Source organism: Phaethon aethereus (assembly GCF_964289735.1).
Source record: "Phaethon aethereus genome assembly, chromosome: 2".
NCBI lineage: Eukaryota > Metazoa > Chordata > Aves > Phaethontiformes > Phaethontidae > Phaethon > Phaethon aethereus.
This window is the reverse complement of record NC_138582.1, coordinates 26,953,363-26,973,060: the sequence shown is the minus strand read 5'-3', so window position 1 is coordinate 26,973,060 and position 19,698 is coordinate 26,953,363. Positions and strand designations below refer to the sequence as shown.

Below are 19,698 nucleotides of genomic sequence, written 5' to 3'. Positions count from 1 at the left end.
CAGGTTGAATTAAATCTATGTAGCCATACTGCGAACACCCAATAAGCAGGACACCATGCGGTATTTGCAAACTGGTGCACAACTCTCAGGCACTATCACAACTATTTTTGTAGAGGTTTTAGACTTAAGACAAACCAATAGAACTTGAATGGCCAACCTGTTTGCATATGTGTGAGAGATCTGACTGTGCCACTTATATGCTATGTTGTTTTAGGTATTCTTCCCACGACTGTACTGGGCCAGGTCCGTGCCCCTGATGACGACGATTGGGATCGTAAAATCTACCAATTTGAAGGGAAAACATCAAGGTATTTGGAAAGAAAAATGGGAGTTGGGTGAGATGTATGGAAAACTTGCCCACACACGAAACCATAAAAAGTATTTAAACTGCCCTTTTTGAAAACAAGTGTGCAAAAGCATTTTGTTGGTTAGATGCTTGCGTGTAGCTCTCCAAAAGCCCTTCTGAGTGTGAGGCTGCAGTAAATAATGCTGTATGCCAAACCAGTCTGCTTCCCATTGCCTGATGGGCTAGAACACCATTCCAAATTCCTGTTCACAATCATGCCCACAATCAGTATCAGCGAGCCACTACAGAAAAAATACAAGCTAACTTCCATCCTCCTTCATCCAGGCTCCTGGAGAGTTGGTGTTTCCGTGTCACCACTGGTTTTAAGACCTTGTCTGTATGTGATGTATTCACACCAAAGCGTCTGGATTGTGACTGGGGTTGAGATGTACATGTGCCATTTAAAGGTGGTGACAGAGATGTCGCTCTCAATGAAGGTATCTAAACTAGGAGTTTGCACTGTTTCCAAAGTTATGGCTACAGAAGTCTGAGTCTTCTTACACAGTTAATATGCCATAGAAGCAGGAAGAAACCTTCTTGATATACTGGTGAAGAGTCATTAGGAGCCAACAGAAGGCAATGTAAAAAAGTTCTGTTTTGCCCTGTCCCTTCATGAGGGAACACATCTGCTGTCTTTGATAGCTTTCCCAAAACGAAGTGGATCAGAAAAAACATCAGTGATGATAATTACTACTTAGCTTTTGAACTTCTCATAGCTTGTTCCTTGGCTTAACTCTTTTTACAGGTACTTTATCCTTAATGATAACTCAGGTTTGCTGACTATTAAAGAAGGAACCCCACCAGGAACATACAACATAAGAGTTAGAGTCATTGATGGAGTCTGGCCAGATGTTGTGTCAACTGTAAAGGTTATAGTGAAGGAAATCAAAGATGATGCCCTCCATAATGCTGGTTCTATACGAATAAAAGGTAAGCAGTGTGATGAAGTATGTTAGGATTGTAATACTGAAATCTACCTCTTTAATGTTACTGCTGTGTTATTTAGTATTCTAATACCCTTAGGCATGGGATGAGAGTTAATAGTTTTCTAGGTAAAGGTTTGAAAATGCATCTTTATTTGCATGGTCCTCTGACACTGCATTTGAAGGAGCATCTGTGGAGAAAAAAAGAAATGCTTGTCTGATGCAGAAGACAAAGATGAAAGACTTCTACACCAACTTCTTAACAAAACAGCAATTTATATTTCAGAAGAAAACTTTATTTGAACTTCATTTGAAGTGTCTGCCTGAAATTCACCGAATTGTTTCAATCTTTATGGAAAAGTAAAATCTTAGACAAGTTTCTGATTTAAAAGAATTAAAAAGAAAGAAATTAATAAGACTCAAAAAGTTTCAGAATACAAACCCTGAGCAGAAGCCAGCATGGAAAATTTCAGAGCTTAAAAATGAAAATACTCTTAAATTTGCAGTTTCAGTCCATTTTCTGCAACCTTAATATTTATTCTGTGGTGCTTTTCGCTTTTATTGCTGCAACAGTTGCAAGATACGTGTTTGTCAGTTTTTTAACTTCTGTTACAGATATTACTCCAGAGGAGTTCATATCCCAATCCCCCGAAAAACAGAGTAAATACTACCAGATGAAGAAGCTGCTTTCAGAAATTATATCAGTCCAACAGGAAAATGTTCACATTTTCAGTGTATTAAATAGCCCAAGTCAAACCCGAGGGGTTGATGTTTGGTTTGCAGTTTATGGTCCACCTTATTATAAAGCAGAAAAACTTAATGGCAATGTAGCAGCCTCCAGAGTGTGGGTAAGTATCCATACTACATATGAAACCACAGTGTCTTCTCATTGTGTCTATTCAGATAATATCCATTGCCTAGTGAATGTACATACTTGGAATGACTGAGGGAGTAATGTGTGAGAAAAAGGGATAGTTTTAATCAGTGGACTCAAACAGTCCTTTAGCACTTATACTAAAAGTTTCAAATATGAATGTTTTAAAAGCCAGCCTATAAATACATATTAAGTCACCAAACACAATGAGCTTTTAGGAATGTGAACATGTTTTTCCTATTGAAAAGACTGTAAAACTCTGTATAAAGGATGTGTTTGGCTGTGGCCTTTCTACATGGTGTCTTAATGTTTCAATTTTTAGTCCTCTACCCAGAAATGTTCTGTAGCTGAAACTCACAAACCAGTCAAAAGTTCCAACTTCCTGAGTTAAGAGGACAAGGCAGTAAAATAACCACTGTCTAGTGGAAAACCAGGTTGGAAATGTGCATCGACAATTTAGTAAAGTTCCTGCCTCTCTTGCAAAAAAAAGTGTAGATAAGAGTTAAATGACTCGCTCTGTTGGAAATGTGTGTGCTGGTACACAGAGGCTGAAATAAGAGTTATGTTTAGAGTCAGTGCTGCAGTACTAACTCACTCTTGCCAGAAAAAGTACTTCTTCATTGCCCAATGCCTGCCCACCTTTCCCAGTATTTTTAAGACAGAAGTCCAAATTAAAAATACAGCTCAGATGCTATGTAAACAATCCATCAGAACCATGAGCGATTAAAATTTATCCACTCAGCTTATGATGAGTATGATGATATTTTTGTCCTTTAAATGCTTACTCATGCTATAATTGACTTATACCAAGGCTTTGGCCTTAAGAGATGCCAGGCTGAACTGCCTTTGGCTGGATAGGGTGAGGTAGATGTTGAAAGGAAGTGGCACAGCAACCAGTTTTGAAAATAAATAAGACTTAGGCTTTTTATTGCTGTCATTTGCGAGTTTCCTTTCTGTGGAAAAGTCAGATGAATGCAACTAATTGTTCTCCACAGCTGGAAGACATCTTGGATATAAATATCACCCAGATTGGCATTGATGAATGCGTGACTGCAAACTGTACTCATAGCAGCGGGTGCATCAGCAAGCATGAACAGACTCATGTGCCAACAATAACCACAGCTGGAAGTGTTTTACTGGTGTCTGTGACAGTCCTGAGTCGTGCCCTGTGTGGCTGTGCAGCTCGGGAGAGTCCTCATCTCTCCTGCTCCTCATACCAGACAAACCCTTGTCTCAATGGTGGCACGTGCGTGGATACTGATTTGGGCTACAGGTTGGTAAAGCTTTGTCTGGTGCTCAAACAAAATGTTTCTAGTTCAGTCTGTAAGTGGGATGACTGGAAGCTTGAGGAGGCATCATGGCGTGTCTCCTCACTGTGGCAGATCTGAGTTTTGTTACACTTCACGCCCAGGTCTTGCAAAGAAAACCCTATTTTCAGGTAGGTACTTCGGTGCATTATAGTGTCCGGGAAAACCTTGTGAAGTTTGCAGGCTGCACCAGTTCTGTTAATGCCAGCCTGCAAAATACTCTTTTGTGCAGCCTAACTTAATGTGTTTTCAATAATTTTAATATTTTTAATAATTTTAATCATATCACTTACATCACTTAATAACCTCTTCCCCACATTTCTTGTCTCATTTTTTCTCAAAAAAAATGACATCTCATAGATAAAATAGTATAAAGATGAAAAAAAAATGGAACTATATTAGGTCAGAATGAGCCTGGTCCCCTTCCATAAGGCAAGCCTTTACGCGTGTTTGCTTAAAAATGGTCATACCATCATAGGAAAGCAGAAACAACTGTCCAGCCTCTTCTGAGCACGCTTGATAGGGGTGACAGGACTCAGACTGAAGCTGCAGAAGCCCTGCTCATGGTAAAGATGTGAGTCTGACACTGCTCAGATGTAATCAGCCAAGGAAATTTTGCTGTCCAGAAGCCCTTGGTAGGCTCTGCCACCTATGATTTGCTTCTACTCCATTTTCAGTAGTTTTGTGAGTGATCTTTTTCTGCCTCCTACCCCTGTTGTTCTGCTCTCAGTAGGTACTAGCAATCTATGGGAAGCAGAAACTAAAAAGTAGGGGCCCAGTTGGTCTCCCTCCCTGTCCTCCTGCCCATTTCTGTTAGTCCTTTTATTTCGCCCTTACAGATTTTGTCATTGTCATGCTGTGATTACTATTTTCTGTAGAATCCCCAGAGTATTAAGGAAAGAACCCCAAGCATCTATTTTTGATAGCATAAAGGAAATAAACCAGGAAGTAGCTTGCAGCAAAAGTGAAGATGTCAAGATCTATGACTGTCACACCTCTTCTCACTTCTCCTCGGTGACATTACCTTCCCACACTACTCCTGGGGAGATTCCGATTGGGCCCAAGAGGGAAACTTTTCACAATGAGAACAATCAGCCATTGGAATAATCTCCCCAGGGAAGTGGTGGATTCCCCAACATTGGACACTTTTAAGATTCAGCTGGACAGGTTGCTGGGCCATCTTGTCTAGACCATGCTTTTGCCAAGAAAGGTTGGACCAGATGATCCTTGAGGTCCCTTCTAACCTGGTATTCTTTGAGTCTATGATTCCTTTGCTTTCCCTGTCAACATTATAAAGTCTTTAAACAAGCTGATAACTCAGTCTAGTGAAAAGTGAGTTTCTTTTTTTTGCTGAAGAGATTAGATGTTTTCATGTGCTTTGTATATTACAGCTCTGTCATTTATTCACAGAATATTCCTGCCTGGACATATAATTTAGAACTAAAGCTAAATTGTGTCTATACAAACAAGTCAATAGGGAACGTTTTATGACAGGAGTTTTGCTAGTGCTTAACCTGTGCTATGGCCTAGGCAACATGGGCTCCTGTGTTTCAAGTGGAAAGTCCTGCTGTGGGAAGAACCCTTTGTGACTTCTGCCTGGACGGTGGATTTTTGCTTTTATTTATTTATTTAATAGATGCAAATGTTCTGCAAATTTCCATGGACCAGACTGCCAGCAGACAAAACACAGCTTCAGAGGCCACGGATATGCCTGGTTCCCTCCTCTTAAGCCTTGCTTTGAGAGCCGCATCTCCTTAGAGTTTATCACTGAAGTCGCCGATGGCCTTCTGTTGTACCAGGGACCAGTGGCGCGAGGGCAGCCTGGAGAACGGGAAGATTTCCTTGCTTTAGGTTTGCATCTTAAAGAGTATTTGTTCTTTGTGTTTGTGTGAAGGGGAGATTCTACTTAAATCTAACTGCAAACAGTTGTTTCAACTGAGTTTCAGTGGGAACGTGGTTAGTGAGTATCCGATAAGAGTCTTGTCTTTGCAGAGCTCTCCAGTGGTGTCCCATCGCTGACTGTGAGCCACAGCTCTGGTGAGCTTCTCCTGCAGCTGTCACGAAAAGTTAATGTTGCAGATCGCCGCTGGCACAATATTAAAATTATAAATGATGGAAAGGCAAGTGTAAATATGGACAATATGGCACTAATTCATGTACCTAGTTACTCCTTCCAAACCCTTCCTCCCTTCTGTAGAGCTCTTTTATCAATGTCTCTCATCATCTCTGCAACAGCAGGGATTGAAGTTTGCCAGCTCAGACGTTTCCTTAGTCTTGAAGCAGTGAAGCAGAACAAGGCCTGGAGAAGTCCGATCCAATTGTGAAACTGGCCCTGCTATTTTCTTTGTTTAATGATCCTATCTATCACTTAGACTACAGAGCTGTGATGATCCAGTGGCTAAATGCTTCCTGGACTCATGGATTGAAATATCCTTAATTTCTCTGAGCAGGAAACCCTTCCCCAGCAAGTGACTTTAGACATACAGCACAAAGGAGATAGATATCCTTTTGTGTAAGGGGAACATCTTGCTGATATAACACTGGTGAAGGCATCCGCTAGGCTTCCCTTCCTCTCACCGATAAGACAAGCTGCAGAGCATGTCAGGATCTGGGATGGGGAGCCTGGCAGACCGTCTGCTCTGCTAGATTATCTCTCTGGGTTCTGATTTGGCAGAAAACTCCAAGAAAATCCCACCTTCTGTCTACCGTGTCAGTGACTTGACATGGTCATGGTAGAGTCGGATCTTTCTTCTGTGTGGCTCCTTAGTTATATGCCATGTGCAATAACCTTCCAGATTAGTATGTGGATGTGCTTTATTATTCTAATAAAGTTCCTTGCACTGTAATTGCTAGTTACTATTCTTCCTTCTGCTAAGTGAAAGAAAATATGTACTTAAAATGTGTGCATGTCCCTGGGTGCAATTTTTTAAAATAATGCCTTTCTCTAGAAAGTGAAGCTGATTCTTGACCACTGTGTAAATGTCTCAGTTAGAGACAATGACAGTGTCATTAAGAAGATCTCCAAAATAGATCTGTCTACCTGTGAAGCCTCTGAAGAGACTGTGGGATCTCAAAGGTAAAAAAACCAAAACCCAACAAGAATGGGAAACAATTACTCAAAAGACCTAAGGAAAAAGGGGGGCGGAAATTAAGCCAAGATGCTGTATTTTGCATGCCACTAATTCTTTCTTTCCCTCTCTTCAGCATAGTTAGGCTCTTCAGTGGCCATCAGCCCCTGCAGCTGGGTGGAGTTAAGAAGACTTTGCCTTACCACGATTCACAAAGGCGCTTCAGAGGATTTGTTGGCTGCATACGCAATGTCATTGTTGATAGTAAGGTAGGGCTACTAAGACCAGTCTTGGGTTTACTGCTGTTAACTGTAGACACCTGATGTCATGCTTCTCTTTGTCCTTTTACAGGTCTATGATCTAGAGCACCCTGCAGAGTCCTTGAACAGTGCTCCTGGCTGTGTCTTTACTGATGATATGTGTCAGAGCGGTGGGATGGCCTCCTGTGGCATCCATGGCAAATGTGCTGGTGGTTGGGATTTCTTTCACTGCGACTGTTCCCCAGGATATGCTGGACCGGTGTGTGAAAAAGGTACTGTGAGTTCTAGGGAGAAATTAATGGTGAGGATCTGTGGGAACAGCATCAAACATACTGCTTTAAATTTGCCACGACTTAGAATTGGGTAGCCTAAGGCGACCGTGCTGACCATACTCTGGGAGTGATTTAGATCTGCAGCAATGTAAAGATCCTTCTAACTCTTGTTGAATAAAGATAATGTCACAGGTGAGGGTCTTGTTGAGACCTGCTTTACATTGTGGAGGAGGCAAGTGGTCAGATCACTTTTTCATCACAGCATCTTATTTCTCAGTGGTGAAAAATGAAACATTCTGCATTGTGCCTTTCTTCCTCTGATCATGCTACAAAATGTAGTTTAATGAACATGGTACTATTTGTCACCTTGCAGTGGTTATAGGAGTGATGAGGTTGCCACCTTGATATGTTGCCAGCTTGATATATGCACCAGTCTATGGGACCTGACAAGATGCATCCCAGAGTTCTGAGGGAACTGGCTGATGTAGTTGCCAAGCCACTCCATTGTATTTGAAATGACCTGGCAGTCAGGCGAAGTCCCCAGAGACTGGAAAAAGGGAAACATTGCACCCATATTTAAAAAGGCTTAAAAGGGAACTACCAACCTGTCAGCCTCACCTCTGTGCCTGGGAAGATCACGGAACAGATCCTCCTAGAAGCTCTGCTAAGGCACATGGAGGACAGGGAGGTGATTTGAGACAGCCAGCATGGCTTCCCCAAGGGCAAGTGCTGCCTGACCAGCCTAGTGGCCTTCTATGATGGAGTGACCCCATCAGTGGACAAGGGAAGAGCTACTGATGTCATCTATCTGGACTTTTCTAAGGCTTTTGATACGGTCCCCCACAACATCCTTGTCTCTAAATTGGAGAGAGATGGATTTGATGGGTGGACTGTTGGGTGGATGAGGAATTGGTTGGGTGGTCACATCCAGAGGGCAGTGGTCAATGGCTCAATGTCCAGATGGACATGGGTGACGAGTGGTGTCCCTCAGGGGTCCATATTGGGACCAAGACTGTTCGATATCTTCAGCAATGACATAGACAGTGGGATTGAGTGCACCCTCAGCAAGTTTGCAGATGACACCAAGCTGAGTGGTGCAGTTGATAAGCCTGAGGGATGAGATGCCATCCAGAGGGACCTGGACAAGCTCAAGGAATGGGACCACGTGAACCTCATGAGGTTCCACAAGGTCAAGTGCAGGGTCCTGCACCTGGGTCGGGGCAACCCCTGGTATTAGTACAGGCTGGGGGATGAAGGTATCGAGAGCAGCCCTGCTGAGAAGGACTGGGGGTACTGGGGGATGAAAAGCTGGACATGAGCCGGGAATGTGCGCTCGCAGCCCAGATGGCCAAGTGTATCCTGGGCTGCATTCAAAGCAGCGTGGCCAGCAGGTCGAGGGAGGTGATTCTGCACCTCTACTGCGCTCTGGTGAGACCCCACCTGGACTCCTGCGTCCAGCCCTGTAGCCTTCAGCACAGGAAGGAACAGGAACAGGTCCAGAGGAGGCCACAAAAATGATCAGAGGGATGGAACACCTCTCCTGTGAGCACAGGGTGAGCAAGTTGAGGTTGTTGAGCCTGAAGAAGAGAAGGCTCTGGGGAGACCTTCTTGCAGCTTTCCAGTACTTAAAGAGGGCTTACAAGAAAGATAGGGCCAGACTTTTTAGCAGGGCCTCTTGCAATAGGACAAGGGGTAATGGTTTTAAACTAAAAGAGGGCAGATTTAGACTACACATAAGGAAGAAATTTTTACCTATAAGTGTGGTGAAACCCTGGCACAGGTTGCCCAGAGAGGTGGTAGATGCCTCATCCCTGGAAACATTCCAGGTCAGGTTGGACGGGGCTCTGAGCAACCTGATCTAATTGAAGATGTCCCTGCTCATTGCATGGGGGCTTGGACTAGATGACTTTAACAGTCCCTTCCAACCCAAACTATTCTCTGATTCTATGATTCTGTGTTCTGTCTCCGAAACCTGGCTGCCCAACCCTCAAGTCCTCAGGCCCAATTTTCCATCTTTAAAGTGGGGATAATTGCATTTGTCTCTGTTACTGGAATGAATTGAAGCTTGTGCAACACCCTTAGACCACAGCAGTGGGTGCATGTGAGGACATAATATCAGGCTGGCTCCAGCAAACATGTTATCCTGTACAAAATCAGAATGATATATGTATCAGAGAACAAAAGCATGCAAGGGTGGATAATGAAAACCTCAGAGATGTTGTAATAAAGTGCAAAATTTTAGCACAATTCAAAAATTTAGGAAATAAATTATTTAACTCTTAGTATCCCACAGCCTAGTTCAGGGTACAGGGGACACACACCTGACGTTGGCTCTGTCCTCCCTATCTTAATACCTTCAGCAGCCATTGCTCTCAAGCAGAAATCAGTAGTGACTTACAGATGTTTATTGGGACTTTACTTTCCCTATATCTGCCTTCTCCCTCTGTCTACAAAATACTAGTGATGGGGTTGATCAGAATGGTCTGTAATGAGCACCAGTGCCCCATAACTTTGAGGACCTTGTGTAGTGTTGGAAGAGAATTAGACCTCTCAGTCCTGTAGTTTGAGTGAGGTACAGGTGAGTATGTTCAGCTGACGCTTTCTGAATGGCTGAGCAGGAAGGAGCAGGCAGCTGGGGATAAGAATCACTGTAGTGTCCCAAGAAAATCTACCCCTGCTCATCTGCCTGTAGCTGCAGAGATGGTGGACATTAGAGAACAGTGGGCTAAGAACAATAATAGGAAAGGAATAAGCTAGAGGAGAAAAGAAAATATGCTTTAAGAAAGAAAAGAGAGAAGAGAAACAGTGAAGGGAAGAAAGAGTGCAGAAATGAAGTTTCTTGATTATTTGATATTTCATGTCCTTGGGAACCAGTCTAAGTGCCCCAGCATCAGCTGGGCAGTTCTTAGATTTCTACTGGCGTGACATTGACTTTAGATTAGCTGTTGGTGACCCAGCGTTCTTCCTGTCTAGTCACTAACTTGGACTATATCTTTATTTGCTAAGAAGAAATTTCTTTTTTCAACTAAGCTGTGCCCAGAAAAAGCAGATCTAGGATTGCTGTCAGGGAGAGAGACTGAAATGGGTGCCTGCTCCATAAGAGCACCAGGGTCTGCGTGGTTTAGTGCTTTTTGATTTCCACAAAAGTGTGCAGTGCAACTTCATCACACTCTCTGCTGGATGCCTCTCAGATGGATTCCCCAGGATGATGGGGAAAGAATTACTTTTTTCCCTAGTTAAGATAATGAACACTGACTTAATCTCTCTTTGTAATTAAAAAAATTACATATTATAACTTTTGACTCTGTGCCAGACCCCAGGCTTTCTCTTGTGCCAACTGAAATGGGAAGTAAAATGCATATTTTCTAACAGTGAGGGTTATTAACCACAGGACTAAACTACTGAAAGAAACATTAGCTTCTTATTTTTTTGTCTTCAGATCAATACCAACTACTTTACTGGAAGAGATGTTTCAGATCTCAGAAAAAAAGACTTATTTGACTCAGTGTAGGAGTGATTGGGTAGAACATGTAGCTTGTAACAGGCAGAATGTTAGAGACATTCTCTAATTGCCCCTTTCCCACCTAAATTCTGTATCCTTTGTTTCTTTCTCTCTTAATTCCCTTGGGGAGAGGGGTGTGCTTTCCATGATGCTTCATTACATTGTCAAAGCTTCTTAAGAACGAAAATTCTGACATTCAGAATCGGTTAATTCTCAAGCAGTAAGATGGTATGTATGATGGAGCAGTAATTTCTGAGATTTTTGCTTTGGTTTTGTGTGTGTTGTACTTAGTTCTTCCAGAATGGGCTTTTGGAAGGGACAGTTGGATCCATTATGAGCTGAGAAGCATCCCCAGCACTCACAGCACTCAGATCCAGCTGATGGTGCGCACCCGTATATCCCACAGCACCCTTCTCAGCTTGGCCTCTGCAGATTGGACTGGATACATCCGACTGGAGGTGAGCAGTCCAAAAGCCATTCTGTTCCAGTGCTCTTAACTTGTCATGGAGTACCCCAATAAGAGAAAAAGATGCAGTTTCTGATTAAGGACACCTATTTTTTTAATGTAATATAAAGCAAGAATTTTCCACATGAGGGTAACTACTCTCATTTGTGTTGTACTTCTCAGTATTACCCTTTCATAGCATAGATGCTACCTGTTTCACTGCAAAAAGTACAGGTGAATGAGTGCATGTGATACACCTGAATGGGGAAGATTGTTTTGTCCTGTTTGCCTTTTCCCATTGCTTCTATCTGTTTCTGGCTATAAAACTTGTCTCTACGTTTTTTTTTTTAAAAAGGTGTCTGGATTATATTAGCCAGAGAGAGGCTAATTATTCCAGGTGTAACAGGAGGGTCAGCTGGGAAGACTTGGACATAGACATCAATAGGGAGAAGATTGATAAAAAGGTTCATGTGGGTTAGAAGAGAGGGTGGCCTGTAAAGAAAAAAGCTGATAATCCCTGGACTTTTCATTTTCTTGTGGTAATTTTTATCTGTGAATAAAGCACTTAAATGGAAGTGGTACTCTTGTTGTTTCAAAACTCAGGTCCATTTCTTAAGTCAGGACAGTGTAATAACATTTAGAAGTGCACTTCTGCTATTAAATATCTTTATTGTTGTCTTCTAGGTGGTTGAGGGTTTCTTTAGTGTTAACTTCAGCTTGGGGGACAAAAATCACTCTCTGAGAATGAGGACGTTACGTATAAACAATGGCCAGTGGGTTCTTCTGACCATGGAGCGCTACAACAATGAATTTACCCTGCGTGTTAACAGCGGTGGAGGTGATCAAGAAGTGACCTCTGTCTTGGGTACAAATATATGGTTTGAAATGGATTGGACAACCATTGTGCTAGGAAACCGCCTTCCCAATCATTCAGAGAGTGATTTCCAAGGTACATGATATGATGAGTTCCCAAAATGAGGGAATTGAAGCTAAAAGGGGAATCTATGAGTGTATTGGAGAGTCTAAAACCCAGGTAAGAATTCCCACGGCAACAACTATGCCCATGAAATCCTGTTGCCTCTGCTAGGGAATTCAGAACTAATGTTCAACTCTCTGTTTGCCATTGTATCCGGTCTTAGTGAAGATGTAAGATTTCCTGTAGATATTGAAAGATAGCACTATAGATCTTTATTTCCCATTCCAGAAGCCTCATCATGCTGTGATCTTCACTCCATTTTTGCTTTGTAAGGGTTTAAGGAACACAACACAACACCTCCTGGTAGGAGATGGATTTGGAAGGCACTGTCCATTTCCTGGGATGGGGTGCTGGGACTTAGAGGTCATGGCTCAACAGAAGACAGCTTTTTCCATTCTGTTGCTTCTCATTCAGCCACACTTTTAAGACTATATTTTAAATCTAAGTTAATTTAGTGGAGCTTTTCTTGTTCATAGCACTGTAATGTTAAATCATTGCATTGGTACAACCAAGCTGTCCTGGAGAAGTATTGCCAATTGCAGATCGGCCAGGGCACATAGGCACGTGTCCTGTAGCTCTTCTTCTAAAATAAAACTGATAAGCAGTGTACGGATCTTTTAAAATAATATTTTAAGTTTTTTACAATGCTCTAAGATCCCCTGCATATGTGTTGGGTGCAAGGCTTGAGGTGGGGAAGTTGCTAACTCAATGTATTTCTCTGTGTACTCCCCTGCTTTGATGCAGGTTGTATGCGTGATGTCCAGCTGAATGGTCAGCCGCTTCTCGTGGAGGGCAAAAGCACGGAGTTTGGCTTAATTCTGAGGCGGCAAGGTGTCACAATGGGATGCCATTCCAGTGCCTGCAGCAGCCAGCCCTGTTACAGCCCTTTCCTTTGTGTAGACCTGTGGAGAAAATATGAATGCCGGTACATTAAGCTTTTGTTTTCATCCAGGGATGGTTGGGAAGCTCTTTCTTACTATCTTAGTTCAGGTAACTTGCTAACAGTGAAACTCCCTGCTGCTGTTGGCCAGAGAGGGGCATCCCAAGGACACATCCTGCTCTCCATCCTGTCTCCCACCATGGGCCAAACTTCCCTTTTCCTGCAAGTCTGTTATGGAACCTATTTACTCTGGCCTTTTTTCCATGGTGAGAAGATCACAGGCCAGTGAGGAAGTGAAATACCCTTTGATAAAAGGTGTACTGCAAAAGCTTTGGTCTCTCCTCTGTGTGAATATATATCTATATTGTGATATAGCACATATATATAGCGTGTATATATATAAAAAATCCATGTTGCATATACAATATATATTTACATATATTTTCTGTAAAGAAGTTGAAATCAATCATATTTTATATGAAGCAATGAGACTTTCAGAATTAGACTGTCACAAAACTGGATTTTAAAATTGGCTGCCCAAGGCCAGAACCAAAGCCTACCAGGTGGTATCCTAAACAGTTAGTTCCTTAGAGAAGATCCACTCTTTATAGAAAATTTTCAAAACTTGGATTAAAATATACAAATCAAAATACAGGCATTTCTGTTAAAAAAACCCCAAGCATACACACACGCAGGACTGGGAGAAGGAGCAACTTGCATTCCTTCAATTCAGCCAAAATTTGGCACTTCTGAGGCCTAGTGATTCATTGCTGAAAGAGGCTGAGATGGTCTTAAGTGTGCCTTGGGACACTCCCTTCTTCCATCTACTTGTGAAAGAACAATATGAAGGCTCCTCCATTTATTCACTAGTATTTCTTCTTTGGATTGCGAAAGTAGGTGTGTGCTCCTCACAGCATTACTGCACAGCCTCTCCAGTTGTATCTCAGAAGAAATCACTTTCTTTTCCAACTAAAGTCCTAAAAGACAAGATCGTCATTCTGAGGAGGTCAATGGCCCCTCTTTCCCAAAGGCCCAGATGAACTTTACAAAGCTTATACTGGATCCCGTTGATCTCAGGCATCCATTTCCTTCTAGGGATTTTGAACAAGTCTGTAAAAAAAGGGTTAGTCTGTTCAGAAGCTGACAGATCCCTTTTTTAAGGAAGGAGTGAAGTTCTTCTGCATATCTTCTGGATAGGGAAAGCAGAACATACATTCATGTTTTCATAAGCCTATAGCTCACTATGTTAGAGTTTACATCTATTTCATACTCTCAGTGTGGATTTGTGGTTTGCTTGAAAAGACTTTAATTATTGGCTTTAAAGAAATAGTAACAAACTTTTGCAAAAACAACATACAACTCCAGGTGCTTTGCTTGCCTAAAAGGTATCTTCTGCTTTTGTTGTTCAGGTGTCCAGCTGGGAAAGTAGAAGTGACTGACAACCTTACAGGGCTCAGACACTGTACCTCGTCACCTTGTGGACACTGGACCTGTAGGAATGGGGGTACCTGTGTGGCTCAATCCCAAGATAAGACTATTTGCCAGTGCCCCGAAGGTTACAAGGGAAGATGGTGTGAAATTAGCCAGGTGAAGGCTAGAAGACCTGTTGGACTCAGCTCTGGCTCTATTCTGGCCATCAGCATGTGCCTCCTTGTCTTCCTAGGTAGGAAAGCATGTACTTTTTTTCTTTCTTTTTAATCTTGTACCTTGCTCCATTGAATCAAATCTGCTATAGCCTTGGATGTTGTGATCAGTGTTTCACATTTTTCTGGAGATCAGCAGTTGGGTGTTCATTTGAGGATGCTAAGAGACAGGCATCAGCACATAGTTACAGTTTACTTGCTCTGAAGACAGTTCAAGCAAATTTAGGACTTCTGTCTTTAAGAATCATTTATTTTCAATCCTTCTTAAATAAGAGCTTCCCATCTATGTGTGCAACCACATCCATCTGAAACTCCCACCTGCACTGAGCCCCTACGTTTGTATTAGGTAGGACCTGCACCTAGTATGTGCTATTCACATAATAGGAAGGCAGAGAGCTTTCTCTAGAAAGTTTATGATTTTAATAGGCAAGCCTCATTAAGAGGGTAGGGCAGAAAGAAATGTTCACAGCGTGTCCAGTTTCAGGCACACTTTGGCTGAAAAGTTAACACCATAAAACTGTTTCTCATATTGATAAAGAAAAACTGCATACACATCTCAGAATAGTAAAGATTCCATGATTATATTACACTTGTAACCTTCATTAAAACAGTGTTTTACTTACTTTGGGTATCTTATTTACTCAGGATTGGTGAAAGGCCAGAGATTGGCCAAAATGCCTTCTATTTAAATGGATTCCTTTAGGTAAGTAAAATACCCTTTTAATGAGGTTTATGATGTAATATACATAGCTGATTCTTTAAATTCCTGAATATAAGTTGTTTATATATTAACAATTACGCATCTCTTACCTGGGCATTTGATTGTCAAATTAAGAGTCAATGTAATATCTCAGGTGTCATATAACTACTTGTTTATCATGCATCATACTGTGTCATATGTCATATAACAAATACGTGTCTTTTTTCCTTCCAGCACTCTTGGTCTCCTACACGGTGTGGAGTCAGTGGGGAAGTTCAGGGTTTCGGAAAGGAGGAATTTACCATATTCCTGAAGAGCGTGAAAGTTGGGAGGATGTTAGAGAAAATGTCTTTAATTATAATGAAGAAGGAGGTGGAGAACGTGACCAGGTATGATGCAGCTTCAATCCAGTCTTTGCAAATCCAACCTCTCCTTATCTTTCCATCCCAGACTTTTTGTTTAACTTACTGTTCTTATCCAATTGGCTTTTTTTTTTATAACCTGAAATACTCTTGAATGGGAGTATTCTATTTCAACCCAGTCTTCAACCAGTACCTTTCATGATGCTGGTCATCTGTGGCCACCTTTGAGGGGGCTGCTCTGGACACAGCATTCTTGCTTGAGGTGAAGACTATCATTACACAAAAGAATTTGGTATGATCTGAACTTAGCCCTCTGAAGTAGGCCCTCTCTTCAGTTTGTAAAAAACTCACAGAATCCAGTTTTGTGTTGCACTGAGTTTTAAAACATTTTTTGGAACCTGTTTCCTTTTGTGTTGTTTCTCATATTTCCATTCTTTTTTTTTCCAGAATGCTTATGATATACATGAACTGAAGAAACCTCTCCATACCATTCCCCACTTCTCCTTGAGGGCAGCTGCTCCACGCTCCAGGACACCCACTGGCCCCAAAAGAGACTCATTCCCAAAACATGCACATCAGAAACAATCAACATCTGCAGTTACCAGTGTCCCAGACTTCAAGGAATATGTTTCTCAAATCATCTGGGATGCAGACCATGATCTACAGAGTCTTCCAGCTGACACTATTCACTTTTACTGCTTAGAAGGGCAATGCTCTTTAGCAGGGAGCCTTAGTTCCTTAGACTCCATTAGTGGTGATGAAGACCTAAATTATGATTGCCTCCAAGAGTGGGGGTCAAAGTTTGACAAGCTTAAAGAATTCTATAAGGTCTCAAATGAACATTTGTAACCTGAGTTAAAGGAACTTGAAACATTGCCATGACATATGGACACTACTTTTAAAAATTACTTTTTTTACGTATAAGGTACATCAAGTAACTTAACCTGATGCAAGGTTTTAGTTACAGTAGTATGATATACTCATTTTTCCCACAAGTGATAATCCAAACAGTCTTTTTATATGCGCTGTACAGTTATTTAATGGTAGAAGTGCAAAGACTTTTAAAGCATGAATCTTCTTGAAAACTGTGGAACACAGGATTTGTATAGAATAGCATTATAATATCCCTTTTTATTTGTGTAGACCACAGTGACTTACTATAAAATCATAGAATCATTTGGGTTGGAAGGGACCTTTAAAGGTCATTTAGTCCAGCCCCCCTTCAACTAGATCAGGTTACTCAAAGCCACATCCAACCTGACCTTGAATGTTTTCAGAGATGGGGCATCTACCACCTCTCTGGGCAACCCGTACCAGTACTAAATTTGTCCTGGATGCAAGAACGTGAATTACCGTATCCTCGGCTGAATCCAAAGCAGGGTGGCCAGCAGGTTGAGGGAGGGGATTCTGCCCTTCTACTGCGCTCTGGTGAGACCTCACCTGGAGTCTTGCGTCCAGCTCTGGAGCCCTCAGCACAGGAAAGACATGGACCTGTTGGAGTAGGTCCAGAGCAGGGACACCAAAATGATCGGAGGGATGGAACACCTCTCCTGTGAAGACAGGCTGAGAGAGTTGGGGTTGTTGAGCCTGGAGAATAGAAGGCTCTGGGGAGACCTTCTTGCAGCCTTTCAGTACTTAAAGGGGGCCTATAAGAAAGATGGGGACAGAGTTTTTAGCAGGGCCTCTTGCAATAGGACAAGGGGTAATGGTTTTAAACCATTTAAACTAAAAGAGGGTAGATTTCGAATAGATAAAAGGAAGAAATGTTTCCCAATGAGTGTGGTGAAACCCTGGCACAGGTTGCCCAGAGAGGTGGTAGATGCCCCATCCCTGGCAACATTCCAGGTCAGGTTGGACAGGGCTCTGAGCAACCTGATCTAGTTGAAGATGTCCCTGCTCATTGCACGGGGGTTGGACTAGATGACCTTTAAAGGTCCCTTCCAACCCAAACGATTCAATGATTCTATGATTCTATTATTATCTCCCTAGTATTAATATGATTACTATCAGGTGGGTAGCAATGGGTAGGACTTTTTTTTTAAATTGCATTCATTTTAGACTGTGAAATGTTTATTAGAAATGTTAAATATAAAACGTTTTAAATTTGTTTTTCTTGTCAGCTTTTGTCTTATCCTCCTAAACTGTAATCTCCCTGACATCACACATGTCATCTCACTCACTGTTACAGGCTGCCCAACTGTATGAAACTTTTCTGTCTGACCCTTTTTCTAATTACCTGTTAAAGAGGTTGAAATAGTGGAAAAATCCTAGCTGTGAGTAGCACTTTGCTGCCATGACAATTTACACTCTTAAAAGCGGTTGTCAGATGTGGGAAAAGTTTATATTCGGTAAGCTTTTATTTCTGACTTCGCTTTCCACATGGAACCCTTCTTCAAAGTGTGCAGCTGGAAAACAGAAGAGCTGATAGCAGGTGTGAAGAGAAGCTAGAAGGGTATCCAGGCAAAAGCTGGAACCAAACTCTTTCAATCAGGACAGTCATTGTAAAAATTGGGTTCCTCAAAAGAGAAAGCCTGGGAAACGTGCCCTGTTCCCCTTTGCTTCCTCCTACTCCCACCCCCCAAAAAAGGACTGTGGTTTAAGCATGGAAAGGGACTGACTTGAAGATTAATCTCCATGACCATGGTTAAATCACTGTGTTCTTTTCCTTTGTCTCTTTCTTACCTCTTTCAAATAGGGGCAGCTACCAGTGCCTGGGGCGATCTGTGAATGTTAATAGGTGCTTACAGTGTGCTTGAAAGCTCTGAAGTGCTAAGGTTTTTTTAATTGTTTTCTACTCAGTGTTTTTTAATTATCAGTACAACATGATACTGAACGTTTGTTTTTTACTGAAGTCTTGACACTTCCTTTGATTTATAAATACTGTTTTAAAATTATATCTTTCATCACTAGTTGTTTTACTTCATATAAAAATGCAAATGTAAATTACTTTTGTACCTAGAAGGAAGATTTTGATACTCTTAGAACCAGTGTATTTTACACTGAAAATTGATTGAACAAAAACACCATGTGAACTGAATAAAACAATCTGCATTGATTCCATAAAATTATTTATATCAATGATACTAAAATAGCAATATTTATTAGAGAGATTAGGAACAAAGAGTCAGTATGAGCCACTCCATGCCAAAGTCTTATATGGCTGGGCCTTGATTATTCCTACAAAGTAATAAAAAATAAATATTGTAGCTATACTAATATACACCTTTTGCTTAATGTAAATTTTTCCTCCCTTTCTAAAGATGTATAGTCTTAGAAGAAACTACAAAATCTCTTACATCAAGGGATATTACATATGTTGTCGCTGCAGATAAAAACTGCTGAACCCCAGAACTTCAGAACAGCAAATGTTCCAAGTCTTGAACTCTTACAACATTTTCATGAAGTGCATATACATTTTTATTGCTCTTTATTAAGTTGCCTGTTCTGAACTTGGTATCAAGTAAAGCTTAGCCTAATTATTGGTAAACTGTCTCTTCCAAAAGAGACAAGTTTGAACAATGTGCTACAAGTAACGCTGACAGGCTAACATTCCTCAGAGGATTATTTTGTAATTCATATTCTGAAACTGAACATTTTACATATGGATGCATTAAACAGTAACTCAGAAAAGCTGAAGCAGTAGTTAATGTTTTTCCCTCAAATAACTGAAGACACAAAGCAGCACGCACGACAGAAGATAACAAATTGCATGGTAGTCAGGACCTGCAATGGACTTCTGTCCTCATGGAAGATGGGGAAGCGGAAAGTTCTTCTGTCTCCTTGGATCACTTATAGCCAAATGCAGAATCTTTATGGCTGGAAGGTCACTCTCTAGGTAGATAAATGGACTGAAGCTGAGAAAGGGCCATTCTGGGCACTTGTTTGATGCAGTATCACCTGTTCCGCTTGCTGAGGGTATTGCAGCTGTTGAGCAGATGAGTAGCAGTCCTATAGGAAAGGAAAAACAGCCCGGTCATTTGAGGCAATGACTGGGGCAAAAGAGATTTGCAACGTGTATCTACACTGAAAAATTGCTGTGCAGGCTTTGTGAACTCTTTTCTTGGTAACCATTTGAAAAATTCAGCCAAATGAGTGAAATAGTTTGAAACTTCTGTTTCTCCACCAGACATTGCCATCCTA

General features: G+C 41.5%; 1 protein-coding gene across 1 annotated transcript in view; it reads left to right on the top strand.

Moving 5' to 3' along the window:
- LOC309417852 (neural-cadherin-like) overlaps positions 1-16,407 on the top strand; it is a gene marked incomplete at its 3' end in the record, with an annotated part of 61,648 nt that extends 45,241 nt beyond the window's left edge. The window contains exons 19-33 of the mRNA XM_082015424.1: positions 215-308; positions 1,092-1,276; positions 1,885-2,117; positions 3,139-3,416; positions 5,087-5,301; positions 5,443-5,570; positions 6,399-6,526; positions 6,655-6,787; positions 6,870-7,050; positions 10,844-11,010; positions 11,682-11,946; positions 12,718-12,898; positions 14,263-14,516; positions 15,431-15,585; positions 16,006-16,407. Of these exons, the coding sequence (XP_081871550.1) occupies positions 215-308; positions 1,092-1,276; positions 1,885-2,117; positions 3,139-3,416; positions 5,087-5,301; positions 5,443-5,570; positions 6,399-6,526; positions 6,655-6,787; positions 6,870-7,050; positions 10,844-11,010; positions 11,682-11,946; positions 12,718-12,898; positions 14,263-14,516; positions 15,431-15,585; positions 16,006-16,407 (2,999 nt within the window). The remainder of the gene's footprint in view (positions 1-214; positions 309-1,091; positions 1,277-1,884; positions 2,118-3,138; positions 3,417-5,086; positions 5,302-5,442; positions 5,571-6,398; positions 6,527-6,654; positions 6,788-6,869; positions 7,051-10,843; positions 11,011-11,681; positions 11,947-12,717; positions 12,899-14,262; positions 14,517-15,430; positions 15,586-16,005) is intronic.
- Positions 16,408-19,698: the final 3,291 nt, after the last annotated feature.